The sequence below is a fragment of the Cryptomeria japonica genome, chromosome 6, assembly GCF_030272615.1.
Source record: "Cryptomeria japonica chromosome 6, Sugi_1.0, whole genome shotgun sequence".
Lineage (NCBI taxonomy): Eukaryota > Viridiplantae > Streptophyta > Pinopsida > Cupressales > Cupressaceae > Cryptomeria > Cryptomeria japonica.
This window is the reverse complement of record NC_081410.1, coordinates 49,955,123-49,971,570: the sequence shown is the minus strand read 5'-3', so window position 1 is coordinate 49,971,570 and position 16,448 is coordinate 49,955,123. Positions and strand designations below refer to the sequence as shown.

Sequence of the window (16,448 nt, the reverse complement as noted above, 5' to 3'; positions counted from 1 at the left end):
AGGATCTGCATACAAGCACATGCACTTTCACAATGCACAACCCCACACCCAACTCTTTGCATCATGTGCACATGCACTTTCACAATGCACAACCCCGCACCCAACTCTTTGCATCATGTGCCTTGCAGATAGTGCTAGGAACCATGTTACACAACCTAGAAGCCACTCCTCAACATTTGTGCACTTGCAGCCCTTTATATCATGCACCATCAACAAAGCATTAAGAATCATACCGCACAACATTAACACAACTATATCTATGCTCTGCACCACACTTACATTCTCACACGCACTCATGGCACACAATACAAAACATCATGCAACAGTCATTTCATGACATCCCACATGTCAGCATAGCACACAACCAGAATCCTAACTATCAAAAGATAAAAGAGTCACACATTGAAGGTCAACGGATTCAACTTCCATAACAACCTCCATCTTCTTGATCATGTTAATTATAATTGTACATATATAACGTAATAGATAAAAAGATTAAGAAGACAAACATCGCAAACACACAACCAAACATCTCCATGAGTGTCATGTACAAAAGGTACAAATTAATAAAAGGATATGTTCCAATTTATAGTATTCTTCTTTCTCTAATGCTTTATCTCCATATTGCTTCCACATGCTTACAACACATCTAGGCCCTTACTTGGAGCATTGTCCCCTAGAACACTTGGGATTGAAATCATTGGTACTAGAGCGAATGACATTGCATGTCCTACCAAATGAGATCCGATTATTTAAGCCTCAACATCAAACCATGAGATCCATCAGATTACCTTCCAAGTCATTTCAAATGCATTCCGATGGGAAAAGAACAAGATGCGATCCATGTAATCAATCAAAGATGAAATCACAAAGGCTTGTTGAAAGAAACAAACCTTTCTATTTTGCCAATTTGCAAAAGTCCTTAAATAGTTGATTCCACTTAATTGTCAAGTAAAGATTTTGGTACTTGACTCCCCCCGATTTCCAAGTGAATATAGATTTCCCTATGTTTGAGGGTAAAATAGGTGTAGATATAGTAGACAATTGGTTAGAGTCATATTTCTCTATGAATGACTTTTCTAATTAAGAAAGATCAAGCTTGCACTTCTAAAAGTCTCTTCATAATCAAGAGGTGGTGGCAAGCCCATGCACTTTGAAGGGAAGACCAAACAGGTAAAAAATCTAATCCTACCTACAAAAACTTCTTAGAAGCCTCCATGGATTTATACTGAACTAAAAATGTTTATGATGACTACTCCATTCAATGGAATCAGTAGTGCCAAGGACATGACTAGTCAGTTTGCACCTACACCAATGCCTTCCATGACCTCTATATGAAATTGGGCATAGAGTAGCAATAGCCTACACCCATTCATTTCATCCAAATTGAAACTAACCAATGTCAAGAAGATGGGAAAAGCCCATCGCTAACTATCATTGAGGAGTCAATACTAAATGACAAATGGGACACTCCTTGTGCCAAAGAAAATGCCTTCTTGAGATAAGAACAAATCATCCAAGATAAGCAATCGTCTAAGAAGCACTCAGTTATACCAAGAAAGGGGGGTGAATAAATATAAAACAAACTTTTACATTTCAAAACTTGATTAATCACAATAGCAACACTTCAAAATCAACTCCTATTTTGGATTCTGCAATTTCCTGCACAAATGTTTCTGGTAATCTGAGGTTAAGGTATTAATTTAATATTTTGTAGCCATCCTGTCCAGAGGCTTTATTTTCTCTTTTTCCATTCTCTATCTTTCCAACTAACAATGATCCCACCATAGGCAGGTGTGACCTTTCGGCTTGTTGCATGTAAATAACTTTCTTGGAAACTTTTATCTACTTAAAGTCATACTTTCTGACCCTGTAACATAATCAATCAACTTCTCAAGATTCAAATTTATTAAATATGTGGGGCTTTTTTATTTTGGTTTACCACTCAGTTCTGCCAATGGCATCGATAATATTCTCTTAAAGTCCTTAGCCTGGCTCTCATCCATGCTGTTGGGTCAGAAGGTACTCCTCATCTCCATCATTATCACTCAATCCTGTTGATGATATAGCGTCAGTAGAAATCCTACAGGCCGACTCAACAAGATCAAATGTGTGAATGGCCCATTGGCCTTACACATTTGATGAATCTATCAACTTATATTAATCCTTTAATATCTTTATTAAGTCACATATGCATTATCAGGTTTAATGATTAAACATACATTATCGAGTTTGACTTATCGGATTTGTTTCAAAGGGGCCGACTTTTGGTTAAAGTCTGCCACCCCTCATTTGAAGGCATGCGATGCTTCATGAAGGTCGTGCCTCCTTGATGAGAGCCGACTCTTGGATATCTCCTTTCGACGGATATATATGGACGTGCTCTTCCCTCTATGGAACTGAGATCAGACAGCAAGTTCGATCATAATCAGGCAGATCGAATTCATGTACAAGCAGGTCAATTGATGGTGAGAAATTTATGTAGCGTGCTCGGGGGTGACGATAAGAGCTTATTGTCTATGGTTGGGAAGGCAACAGATTTGATGTTTGCCTGTGGTTGACGAGCACTACCTTAAAATCAACAACTTCTACATTGCTCTTCTTCTTTGAGCTTATATGGCTCTTAAGGATCCTTGCAATTTTATTCAACTCCAGCTTGTGGTGGTCATCCTATTCCTCTTCTTCCTCCACTAACTGTTAGCCTTTTTAAATCCATTCTGTAATTTATTTACTTAACTAAACTCATCAGTAAATTTTGGTCTAATACCGAATCTGATAGAACAATCGAGGATTGAATGAGTAATAGCCAACAGTTTTGTCAATTTGAGTGTAAAGCAATACACTGGAAGCATCAACATTGAACAAAGATAATCATATATATTTTCATGAATGTCTCAAACTCATATAAGATACTTTGGGAGAGACACAACCCAAAAATGTAATTTACAATCAAGCTCAGCTAACAAAACAAAAACTAAACCTAGCTAGTCTTCTGGACAATCAGGAGACATTTGTTGCAAGATGCACATCTTTTCATTGAAAGTTGCACCAAAGGATTTTCAACTCTCTGCCATATAAGCATTATTCATGACTATTCCATTTTATATACTCCTAAGTTTCCAGGAGCAATTATCAGCCATATCATTTATCTTTCAGGTTAGTTGTCTCTTTTCATTCTCAGTCTTAACCATTTACTGTCTGAAAGTTGAGCAAAAATACAAAAGTATCATATCATAAGAGGATGTCACCTCTCTTAAATGTGGAGGAAATCCATGAGTCCATAATTTCTGAAATAGCCACCCCAAGTTTTTGTCACTTTCCTCAGGCAAAAGTTACCTTTCATTAAGGGTTAAAAATGAAAAATAATTGGGAGATCAATGCTGACAATTTGGTACTGAATAGTTTAATCAAATATAACCTTTTGAAGTACAAAAGTAGAACACAAAAATTTGTATAGAAGCAAAGTAACAATTTTTTGGAACTTGAACTGGAGATTTCTTATTTGAAAGCAAAGAAAAGTTTCTAAAACAAGGTTTCCTCTCAAAAATGCAAATTTATTGGATTGCCATGGGTGGACAAATAATTCATTTCAAAATTTGCAGCTAAACTTCAATGATTTGGATAACTACATAATATCTACAAAAAAGACTTAGCATGAAAGTGGAAGAAGCAGTTGTATGATTATCGAAACTGCAAATCATTTTGAATGTTGAGAGCTTTCACAAAAAAATCAATGATAGATGTACTCTTCATTGCACAAACGAATTTCAAATTTTATACAAGTGTAAACCTTCAAAAGGAAATATCAAGACAATTTGATGGAAAAAAGCATAGAAGTAAGAAGTTAAAACCTCTAAAAGTGAAAAGGTCGATCGCAAAGAGTTGACAAATATTTTGACTTCTGGAGCACTCATCTTTCGTCGCTCCTGTGAAAAACAATCCAATGGAAGGAAATAGATCAGGGTTAACAACTAAACTTTAAAAACCTGAATATGATAGATAAAAAGAAATTGGAAAACATGTTTAATTTCTAGATTTCCAGAATTAACCATCTCACTTCTAATGTGAACAAGCATGTAAATCCACAACTGCAAATGCCAAAAACGCTATGGTTATTGGTTATTTTTCCTAGCAGATCATTGTTTTGCAAGCTACTTAAATGACTCTTTTTCAAAGTTTCAAGTTTTCAACTACAAAAAATGATCATCTATTGCCTTCCTAGAAAAATCCCCTAGGGCTCAAACAATTGATGCTTCTCATGGTTATTTCTACCAATGTAATTAGAGTCTGTTGAATCCCCTACAAATTCTTGTGTTTCAATTCCACATTTTGACTGTCTGCAAATTCACCATAGTGTTTAAAGCTTTCTGAGTTTCTTCTAGTCTCCCATGTTATTTCTCATTTGGACAATTTTGGGGTTCAAATTATAAAACTTAATGTTTAAGTCGAAAAAGGAAGAGGGCAAGATATGGGATTTTCGAAGGGTCAAACTTGTCCGTGAATTTGTTAAAAATTTCTTAGGATTTTATAGGTAGAGAATGGTGAACGGAATTTCTTTAAAGGCAACTCTAAGGATCTCAGTTTCTTCATCAAACTAAAATAAATTCTTAGATTCCACTGCCATATCAATTTTTTTCTCTTGCCTTACATATTTTGTTCAAATCTGCATTGTAATCCAATTCATCCAATTCTGTGCTAAAAAACCTCAAATTCTGAGATGGATTTTACAATTTTTTTAGGTATGATATTAGAAGAAAATTGATTGGACCTCACACAAAATCCTTTCCATCATCATTACCAACCTCCAAAACCTTCATTGTGCTTTTTACACAAATCCAATTGCTTACAAAACTTGATTGCAGAGGTCTTGATTGCGATTTTCAAGTATTGTTTTCATGGATAAGATCTTTATTTAAAGGGGATGATATAAGGCAACTAATGAATGGCCTCCGAGGAAGAGCCTGCACTCTTAGTCACAACATGCTAGTGTTACAAGACCATCTGAGTCCTCAACGAGTTCTTCACATCCAAGTCCAAGCAGGCCCAGCAGAGGCCTGCTGAATCCAAATTAGGTATTTCTGGTCCATATAGAAACTACTTAGATATCATTATCGAAGATTGATTTTGAGAATCGATTATCTAACGATAGGATGGCTATGCCATACACTAGTAGTCAACAATAAACATAACTAGTCTTAAAATGTGGAAGGAAAATCACTGAAATATATAAGCAAACAGAAGACAAGAGACAATATGAGAGATATGGACACCATAACCATGAGACCAAGATACCCTGGAGAAACCCCCTTGTGAGTCAAAACTCCAGCTAAATGTGAGCATACTCACTCAGTACACAAAATTGGCTTACAAGATGGATTCCACAGCCCATTGGGCCTTCTACAGAGCTTCAACCATGTGCCTAACTCCCTAAGAACCAAACAAAGACTCCACAAGAACTCTCTGCTCTTACAACTTCTACAACAGTCATGAACATGAGACAATACAAGAGAGAATCCCAACCAAGAGAATTAAGACTCAAACATGAAAAAAAATTGACAATAAACATGTTAAAATAGTCTCCCTTGCCTTCTAGAAGCTGAAACAACCATTAAAGAGAAGTGGAAAATTTTGAGATCTGGAACATCACTAGATTCACACGACTAAGCGTGTTGAATTTGCTGCTTTCACTAGAGGCATTTTCAAGTTCAGTACTTCCGCTAGGGGTCAATTGTTCATTTGCTGCAGTCATGGTGAATTTGCGACAGTAGCTGAGGAATTCACCATGGCAATTATGCATATGCTACCTGTACAAATCAGCAATTTCATCAAAGTAGGTAGAGACTCAGAAGACGAATGTGGAAGAACCCTCAACAAGGGGTCACACATGCCATGTCATCTTGCACCACAATACAAATGCAATCCAAAATTTAGTGCAACTTTGTGTCCCAAGTGTCTAAATGATACCACGAAAGTTTGCTTGAACATGGAGTAAAATTTTCAACCCTAGTTCTCTCCAATGGGAGAACTTTCATGTTGCCAATTCAATATCTTAGAAACTTGTTTCTATTTTCTTGCCATGAAAACCATACAACATGAAAGATTTTCGATTCTTGATGTCCCAGAATTTTTTCCCTCTCTTATAGAAGACTGCCTTTTGGTTGTACTAGGGGTTGCCAGAGACAACTCAAAAAATATCCACAGGAGCAGCATCTACCACAATCTCATCAAGTGTAGAACCAATAGTAAACTTCAATCTACATTGCTCATCAAGAAACATTGGTGCACCTCCATTTATCCAACACAAACCATAAAGCTTCGAGTGTTGGAAAGTTTTAAAACCAAGTCTATCAACTAAACTTTGATGAAAGAATACAATTAAAATTAAGAAGGGCCCTGTTGCGACCTAATCACACATCACCCCATCCTAGATAGGACCCCCTACTTTTTAGGCCCTCTCGGTCAGTTGGTTTTGGTTTTTTGGTGTCTTTTGGTCGCAATCTCGTCAATCTCTCTGCTTTGTGAGTGTTTGGGGGTCAAATTGATTAGGTCTGCTTTTCGTTTGGGTGAATTTGGTTAAGTCTAAGGCTCATTTTGTCAATTTTAGGGTTTATGCCTTAAGTCCTAGATTTTAGGGGTTTCTATTAGGGTTTTGGAAAACTGAGTGTAGAACTGGAATCAGGACCCTTGAAGGAACCTCCCAATAAAATTTGAGCGAAATCGGAGCTATTTTTTTAGGGATTTTACTGCATCCCGGAATATCTTCATTTGGCCAAAAAATTGAACTTACCATTTTTCATAATTTCTATTTTTGGTAAGTTTCTATTTATAGTAAGTCATTCTAACATCCTATTTTGGGGTCTAACACTGACATTTTGAAAAGTTTCTATTTTTGGAAAGCTTGTTCTGACAGGACCATTCAGGCAAGCCAATGAAGATTGAACATTCACGGTTATTTCTAAATCTGAAAGGTTTGAAGAGCAGACAAAGTGAGCAAAAAAGTGGCTAAGTGTTGACATCCATCCCTGAAGTGGAAAGTTTGAAAAATCAACTAAGTTTGGAAAGCTCCCTTTCATGAATGGCATCTTGAATTTGAAGGCAACCAAAGTTGATCAAGTCTGAAAGATGAAATTGTGCCAAAATCCATGGCATAACGAATTTGGCGCCCAGGCAGGAGACAGGGTGCTGGGATGAGGCACCCATGGAAAATCCATCTAATTCCATATTCCTTGCCTTAGTCAAAATAGCGCTCATGAAGTGGAGTGGGGCGCTAAAGTTGAGTTGTACTGGAATTCATAGAAAACATCAAAATTCCTTGCCTTATGAAAATTGGCGCCCAAGAAGTAGATAGGGTGCCAAAAGGAGTGGATCATGGAGAATCCAAAATTGATGAAATTCCTTCACTCATGAAAAATTGCACCCAGCTAAGGAGGGAGGGCACCAAACTCATTGTCTCGTGGAAGGATGGAAAGCAATGGAATTCCATGACAAGGTCAAAAATCCGCCCAAGAAGGTCATAGGTCGCCAGAATGGAGTGACCTTAGAATTCATAGAAATGCAATGAATCCTTGGCAATGATAAAAATCCACAAGGCATGGTGAGGGCACCAAACAGAGGGGTCTATGGAAATTCCTATACTTGACAGAATTCCTCCTCCAATTGAAAAATCCGCCCTGGCCAAGGAAAGGATGTTGCAATGGCAAAGTCAAAGAAAATCAAAGAAATGAGGAAATTCCATGGTGAAGTGAATTCCACACCTAAGTTTGAAAATTCCAGAAATCTCCCAAGGCATGAAAATCCCAAGGTCGGGAAAGGAAAGGAAAAGCAGAAATCCCAAGGTCAAGAAAGGAAAGGAAAGGAAAGGAAAAGCAGATTTGGAATTGTCAGAGATTTCTCTCTCTACCAGACCCGGGTCCTAAATTTTAGGAAAGTTCCTAAAAAATCGAAGGTGGTGGAAAAGCATGGAAAATTCCCTCCAAGGCAGGAAAAGTCAATCCAAGCAAATAAATAAGGAGAATTTTGAAAGAATCTTCCAATTTCCCTCCGAAATTTGAAAAATAGAAATTAACGAGTTGGCAAGGAATATTCTAAGTATGACGTATGACTTAATGCATTAAGACAAATTTCCAAATTTGAACTCAACTACAAGGGAAATTCCATTTGCATGTGTGGTGAATGGGAAAGTATGACACATAATGAATGCAACTACCAAATTAGATTCCTCCCAACTTAGTAGCACGTAAGAGAAGTTCTATATAAGCATGAAGACGCATTTCATTTCTCACATGCGAGTTTCAAGAAAGATGAGGTGAAGAAGAGGCGAAGAAAGTCATACCTAGAAAATTTGTCATCATTTTCAGGAGGCTTTCCAAGATGGCAGAATCAAGCAAGGCAGCTATCATCACCAGACATGCATAGATAAAGGCAGAGCTGAAGGGATTCCTTCCAAAATCCAAGATGGTGTCTAGGTGGAAGGAGATTAGTGATACAAATTTGGGAACCTTCAACTTGGCTGCATTCAAGATCAGGATGTTTGGAACAGCAGAGCATAATCCATCTCCTACAGCTGTCAAGTTTGTTAGAAGTGAAATTGCTGCAATAGCTAGTTTTCCTCTTGCTATCCAGTGTCCAAACTTGATTCTCGAATGTGCAAAACACTACAATCCAGAGCGGAGGACAATTTCAACATCAGGTGGCAAGTTGTTAGCCACTTTGACTCTAGAATCAATTGGTGAAGCTTTTGGGATTCCTTCACATCACTCGATGACTTACTGGACCATGAATGGTGCAAAGGCGATATATGATGCAGGTCCTGACAGATGTGTGGAAACCATCAACAAACATTGGTTGTTGAAGCCTAGACGGCACATCTCCAAAATTCCGAAGACGCTCACTATCTTCGAATTCAAGCAGAAATACGTGGACCTGATAATGATGCTAAGTAGAATAATGGGGTTCACATACCATCAACTTTGAGCCATGGATGTTCTTCTACATCGGCGAGGTTATGAATTCCAATGGGTTGGTGGATTGGTCTAGACTAATCAGCCACTAAATGCATGAACAACTAAAAGATTTGAAAGAAAAGAAGTCCCAGTCCTTCTACATGAGCTCCTACGTAATTTACATGCTTGCAAGGATGGGAGGCTTTGATGGTCTGCCTGGAAAGGGAGTTATGGGTTGCGGACCAGCACAACTGAAAGTTCATGAGAATTATCCTCAGCTACACCTCCACAATACCGATTCTTTCAAGTTGGCGAATGACACTTTCACCATGTACCTGACCAGAATCATGCAAAATGAGTTCCACACGAGAGTGTCACCTCAGGCTAGGGCATTGGTTCAGCAATTCGGAGCCACTTTCCTGCAATTTCCAAAATTCACATATATCAAGACACAGGGCTTCGCTTTCCAGCCATATAAACTGCCACGGTATCCATCTGACAAGCTAATACTATTAGAACTTATGAGGCAATTAACAGCTTATGATCAAATTCAAAAGAAGAAGAAGAAGTTGTCTATTGAATTCCCAATCGTCTTCAGAGACTATGTGGAGGTATGCCCGAACTTGGCAGCAGCTGAGAAGGCAACTGAAGAATTGGCATTTTACCGCTTAGCATATTACACCACCAAGTCTCACTATGATCCATATCGCAAGATCCAAAAGGTTGCTGGAGTGAAATTTGTACACAAGTTTCACCTAGAAGACTACTGGGACGATACAAGGGATGATTTTGATATCAGAAGGAAGATGTTTTCTAGGCTACCCTTGCAAACAATCAGAATAGGTGGAAGTGATGGAAGGATTTAGTGCAACCTGAATTCGAAAAGATGAAGGATCAACCCATTCAGCTCCCAAATTGGTCAGAGCCAGAAATTGACAATCTAGATATCTTGGCTAGACCTGTTTTAAAGTTTACCAGACACTAGGTTGATAGGCATATCAAAAGGTTGAAAGAGGGAATGTCCACCTGACTTTCCAATTAATGGGAAGTCTTGATTTCCACAGCGAGGCTACGGAAGGATCTTCACAAGCTCAAGCTAAAGAAGGAGAAGTTCAATAGAAAGGAGAGGTATGGCTTGATAGAGGGAAAAGTGCTCCAAAGAGGCCGACGACGACAAGGAAGAAAGATGTCCAACAGGAAGCCCAACAAAAACCCCAGCAAGAAGCACATCAAGAAATTCATCAAGAAGTTCACCAAGAGGTACAGCAGGAAGAACCACCGCACAAGAGAGCGAGGGTAGAAAGGATGCAGTCACCGGCCAGTTCTTCCAACATGCAGGAGGTAGAACTGTTTTCGCAGGAAAATCCAATAAATCCACCTCCAGGCAACATCCTTGACAGTGCTCCAGCACAAAATATTCTCAGTGTCAATGCTTCGCATAGACCAAATCAGCCAAGAAGTCAAAGACAAAAAAATTCCTCCTCATCAAGAAGAAACTCGCTAGGATAGTTTCGTGGAAGCCATCCTTGGCAAGATGGAGGAAGTATCACAGGAGCAAGAACGGATGGAAATCCACAGACACTCCATTCGTGCTCCTGATTGGCTGATGGATAGATTAAGAAAGGAGTCGGAAAAGGAAATTGATCCAGCACAGGAGTTAGAAGAGCTGTTAAAAAGAATGGATCAGCCGACAAAGAAGAAGGCTCCCCAGAAATTCTCCAAGGTTGTGAGGGATGAATTTGGATCCCGAACCTTGCATATAGCTGAGCTTGCAATAGATAAAGACGGGAATAAAATTATGCCAGAAAATTATGTGATTAGACAGATTGATCTAGGGCGTGCTTCCATCGGGCAAGTAATTGAAGACTTCGAAGGATCTTCCTTGGCCATGACAGAAAAGACACAGAAAACAAAGGCAAAATGTAAAAGGATGAAGGAAGAAAATAGGGCCTTATGTGAATACATTAGAAGTCTCAAGTGGCCGCTCCGAGAAGCAGATCCCTCATTCATTCCTCCTTCCTCTCTCCCTAAGGAAGTCGTTAATGACACAGAAGTAATCAGAGTGATGGCCCAAAGTTCTAGGGAATGGGTGGAAGACATATTTACTGCGGCTGGAAAGTTCATTGAAGATTTGGCTCAGCTTCATACTAGATTTGTGGCCCTTCTAAACAAATTGGAGAGAGCGGAAGGTTTGTGGGAAGATGTCCACACTTATCAAGACTTAACCATTCTACGACTCAGCGCTAATGAAGATTCTGAAACAAACACTGATTGGCAAAAACGTAATTCAGGAGAATGAGGTGTATGACTTTTCCCTATGGTTCTGCATCGTTTGCTCCGAAAGAAATACCTTTGAAAAATTCAAGATGGAGTCTTTAGCTTTGAAAGACTCAATTAGAAGGGTACACGAGGAAGTGATCGATGTGATTGAAGCACTATTCGCAAAGAGGCTTAATGAGGATGGAGTAACAATGAACTCCTTGAAGTCCCAACTACATGAGTTCTTCTTCGTAGGCTCCTTTTCTAAGGAACATTTTCAGAATGTTTCCTCATTTTCCAACACAATAAAGAAGGCGCAGGAGATGATTGTGGAATGGGAGAACTTTTCCAGGAACAAGGAAGAAATCACCTTGATGGAGTATGACATTGAAAGTGTGCCAAGTGTCTCCATAGGGGAGCTGAAAGCCATCATCGCTAAGTTCATCACATATGCAATTAATGAGCGGGATAATGGTTGTCCATTCTTGGATGAGAATCTTTTGATGTAGTAGTGACGGCACATTTATTGATGGAATATTTTGACTTAGTGGCGGCTCAGTCAATGCATGTTGAATGCGTGAGGAATCTTTTTTGCATACAATCGCCATATTAATGATTTTATGATAGATTCCCGTAGCATGTAGTCGTCGCATGAAGAATGTTGGGCATTTATGGTTGCATGAGGAATATCCATGGTATTTTGGGCAAGTTGGATGTAATGGGGTGCATTTAATGCACAAATGGATGCCATTTTTGGGTTTATTTGAATTTATTGTATATGGGCTTAGTGGACATTAATTATGGATTCCCACCTTGTTGCATCTTGAGTGGGCAGTCTTCCATGAGAGGGCCAAGCATGTTGAGCTTCATTGTCACTTCATCCGCAAGTTGGTTGAAGATGGATCTGTGGATTTGTAGTATGTTCCTACTAAGGATCAAACTACAAATATCCTCACCAAGTCCCTACATTTGGATAAGTTTGTTAAGTTCACGGGGCAACTTGGTGTAGTAGACAGATTGACCATTAAAGGAGGGTATTAGAATAATATCTTTATTCAGTTAATTTAATGGTCAATTTTGTAATATATTGTAAATATTAGGAGTTTCTATTTTTTGCATCTGTTATCAATTGTTTCTTATTAGAAACATTAATCTCTTTGTAATCTATTTAATGATCATTTGATCATTCATTAATTCAATCAGTTTTTACCAAATACTCTTGTATTAGTTCATTGACCAACTCCATAGAGGGATGGAGAGCTACCATTAGGATGGGATATGCTCAATTAGGAACTATGGTAACTTAGAAGTTTAAATAAAACATCAATATTAACACCATTGATATAGATCTTAAGGTTAAAGTTTAAACAATGATTTTCTATCCATCAAACCAACCTTTTAGTGGTGCAATGAAGCCTAGAATAAACTTTGAAAGTGCATTCAATCTCCTTTACCACCTTATTCTCAAGTGAGATATTAGCATCCTTCTTATCTATTTTCTTGTGTGTGTTCTTTGCCAAATGAAGCTTCCAACAAGATAATTCTTCATGAGCATAACAATGGTCACAATGTATAGACTTTGTCTTTTTGACCTTTTTATTAGCTTTGACTTCATTGAAATTGGACGGAGAACCAATATTTATTTCAAAATAGCAAGCATGCTTTGTCTATATCAACCAGTTTAGAAAGCAATACCAACATAAGAAGATGATTATGAAGACCTATATATTTCATTAGTACTTCTAACACATCTTTACCTGTTTGATTAACCCTTGTGCAAAAATCATTAATCCATTCTTGTACACTATTTTTTCTTAAGACTCATTGGATGGAATAGCTTCCTAATTATTTGCTTCAAATGCTCCCAAGAACTTACAAAAGTTATTTTCATAGCCGTAAAATACAAGAGATTCTCAAAACCAAGTCAAAGTTTTATTGGTGAAGGGTTTGTCATTCTCTGTTTCTTCTAGGCCATCTTGAAATGGATCATCTTTATAACAACATTCCATTAGGGTATTGTATGCATTGGTGCCTACCCCCTAAACTTCTATCACATAGGTGTAGAGCCTAGAATGTGTGCCACTCATAACATCCTATTGTTGTTTTAGCCTTACCTTCCTAAGTGCATGTCGATGTGTTCTTCCATGCAGCCACCTACATGTATGTCATATTGCAATTGCAATAATGATTGTTCAATTTATTTTATTATTTTTGTTCTATGTTATCTATGGACAAAAATGGGCATTACAAGTAGTCAATAAAAAATATAGCTAGTCTTAAGATGTTAGAGAAAAATGAGTGAAACATTTAAGCAAATGAAATGAAAGACGAGAAATAATAGAAGAGATTTGGACACTATGAGCATGAGACCAAGATATCATAGAGAAACCCCTTGCAAGTAATCAATTAAATGTGAGTACACACTCACTTAGTGTTAAAAAATGCCTAACAAGATTGATTCCATAGCCGCTTAGGCCTTCTACAAAAGTCTAACAATGTGTCCAGCTTCCGAAGAAGCAATCAAAGACACCCAAATGAACCTCTTCTCTTACAACTTGTACAACAATCATGAACATAAGATAAAACAAAAGAAAACTTCAATAAACTCTCAAGTAAGAGAATTAAGACTCAAAAACACCAAACTCAACCATATATATGTTATAGATAGACTCCCCTACTATCAATAGTTAAAATGAGCATTGAGGAAGATACAAAAAATTTTGGAATTTGGAACATCACTGGACTCGCACAACTAAGCACGAGAAATTAGTTGCTTTTGATAGACAGCCATTTTCAAATTCGTCACTTATGCTAGGAGATGATCACACATTTGTTGTAGAATCTAAGTTAACTACAAGGGCTAATGAAGTCATTGTAGCTAAATTTCACTGCCTATACAACTGGCAATTTTGCAAAAGTAGGTAGAAAACTCAATTTGAAATCTTTGCACACATCAAAACCTACAAATGGGTGTCTTGTACCACCCTAAACACTTTGTTATACAAACAAGTTGTACTCTATCACAAAACATACCAATCAGCACAAAACCGAATCCTTTATCGATCAATCAATTGCATTTGATATCAAGTCTATCCCAAGTTTTTTGTGATTTTCTTTACCAATTCCAAGTCAAAAATCATTCTATGAGTTGGTATCAAATCTAAGTTTTGTAACACTAAGCTAGGAAAATGCATATTCAATTCCTAAAGAAGACAACTGAGAAGAGAAATATGCAAATATTCAATGACTTGGATTATCAAGATTCAATACCACCTTGTTAAATCCAACTTTGGATTTTGACAATAAAATACTGGTGCTAGAGACTGACCAACTCTCTTATTGAGCTTTCATTAGTTGCTTTGTTGAGATCTAGCCTTATACAAGAAAAATTAAAGGAATAAATTTCCAAACTATGTGGAGAATTTGAGGATCCCAAATTTTAGCCACATCATTTGAAATAGTATGGTGGACTTGGAGAAATTTCTGCAAGATCTTAGTACTTCAAAAATGTTGAAATCTTCCTCCACCTTTCATCCTCAAATTTCAACATTCAGATTAACAAGATTTGTATCTTTTACAAATAGGATTAAGCTTGTTCCTCTTACCTCCAAATTCTAGAAAGAGGACTATAATAAAATTATTGGTAAAACCTTGGATTCTCTTTTCAGCTCTACAAAAGCATGAAAGAGTCTTCTCTTTCCTCCTTTGACCACACTTGCATCAGACTTGACCTATCCAAATCCCAACCTACTAGAATTGACATCTCCTCTCCATGGAAATTGATTAAAAGTCTACTCATCCACTACCATCATTACCAAAAGTAATACATTTGGTACGGGAGTACCTTGACCAGTTAAAAAAACCCCTCTCCCACATGCAAACGAAATCTAAGCTTCATCTAATGGAGAAAGTACTTCAAAAGAGAGGTAGGATTCTTGTTTCTTTCAGCTTCAAGGTGATCTCTTCTATCTATGGAAAATTTGAAATTGCGGATTGATGATAATGATAAAATTTAACATGCAATGATTCCTCAGTTGCATAAGCCAGCAAAACCCTTTCCCCTTTTTCCTGACTCTTTCTTAGGCTCCTTGAGGCTCTGCTCTCCCCACTGCTGAATTTATTGCTCCTGACAAAGAAAACACACCCTTTGATATTGCCCCTTTTCTTCATAATCCCCTTCCAAGTCTGTTGTAGAAATTCTAGAAGTAGACATGTGAGAAGAGCTAGTGGTGATTTAGAGAGGCACATGCCAAGGGATATTTTTCTCCTAACGTCTCCTACCATCAATCAAGCAAAAGAATTCAACTTCTGACACAACCGGGGGAACAAAAAGGAGCAGCTATATGCATCTCAGTCTCTGAGAAAAGGCAAACATTTAGATTTAGAAAGAGGAGATTAAGGGGATCAGGAGGACATTAGATCAAGTACACAGCTCCTACTTTGCAATCTCATCAATGGCAAATATATAAAAGTGACCCAAAATCATTGATAAAGCTTTTTCATGAAATAATACAGGCATCAATGCTCATAAGAAAAACTACTTGTTTAAAGGACAAGTGCAGATTCTTCACCCTGATATTGCATGTATTCAAGAGATAAAGTTGTCCTGAGAGGATTTTGATGTTTGGATTGAGCAAAACTAGAAAACCTGGGCTCGCTTTATAATAGATAAAAAAGGAAAATCTGGAGGTTTGGCGACCCTTAGGAATTCTCACACAAAGGTTAGCCCCTGGCCTATAACAACAACTAGACTGCAGTCAAACTTTGCTACTACAGAATCACACTCTTCAAGTGATTCTGTTTATTCTTCAAATTATCCAATTCTCATACAAAGAATTTGGGATGAGCTCGACCTATTTTATTAATCATTACATGAGGATGATCTCATATTCATAATTGACTTCAACACATCTTGTACAGTGATGAGAAACAAGGAAGTACTCTATTTAAATTGTGACCACAAATGGATTTTCTAGTCTTTTGTTCAAGACATAGCTCTTTGAGATGTAAAGCCAAAGGTTGGACAATTCAGATCGTATAACTACCGAAAGAGGTTCTTTTCCTTTGCTGAAAGGCTTGACTGCTTCTTTTGGTGAGTTAGGCAGGAAAAAAACAGATGCCATGAATATGGCATTGTCAAAGTGTGAGGATGATTTGTAAAACCCACAGATAGGCCATTAGAAAAATCATACATATGAATCCTATATGCATTACTTTGTTGCTCACTAGTCCTATGCTATTATTAAG

The 16,448-nt window shown here is 37.6% G+C and overlaps 1 protein-coding gene across 3 annotated transcripts in view; it reads right to left on the bottom strand.

Moving 5' to 3' along the window:
* Positions 1 to 16,448, bottom strand: part of LOC131079416 (probable enoyl-CoA hydratase 2, mitochondrial) — an 85,613-nt gene that overhangs the window by 56,271 nt on the left and 12,894 nt on the right. For all 3 annotated transcript variants that reach the window (XM_058017357.2, XM_058017356.2, XM_058017355.2), the window contains exon 3: positions 3,852 to 3,926. In XM_058017357.2, the coding sequence (XP_057873340.2) occupies positions 3,852 to 3,926 (75 nt within the window). The remainder of the gene's footprint in view (positions 1 to 3,851; positions 3,927 to 16,448) is intronic.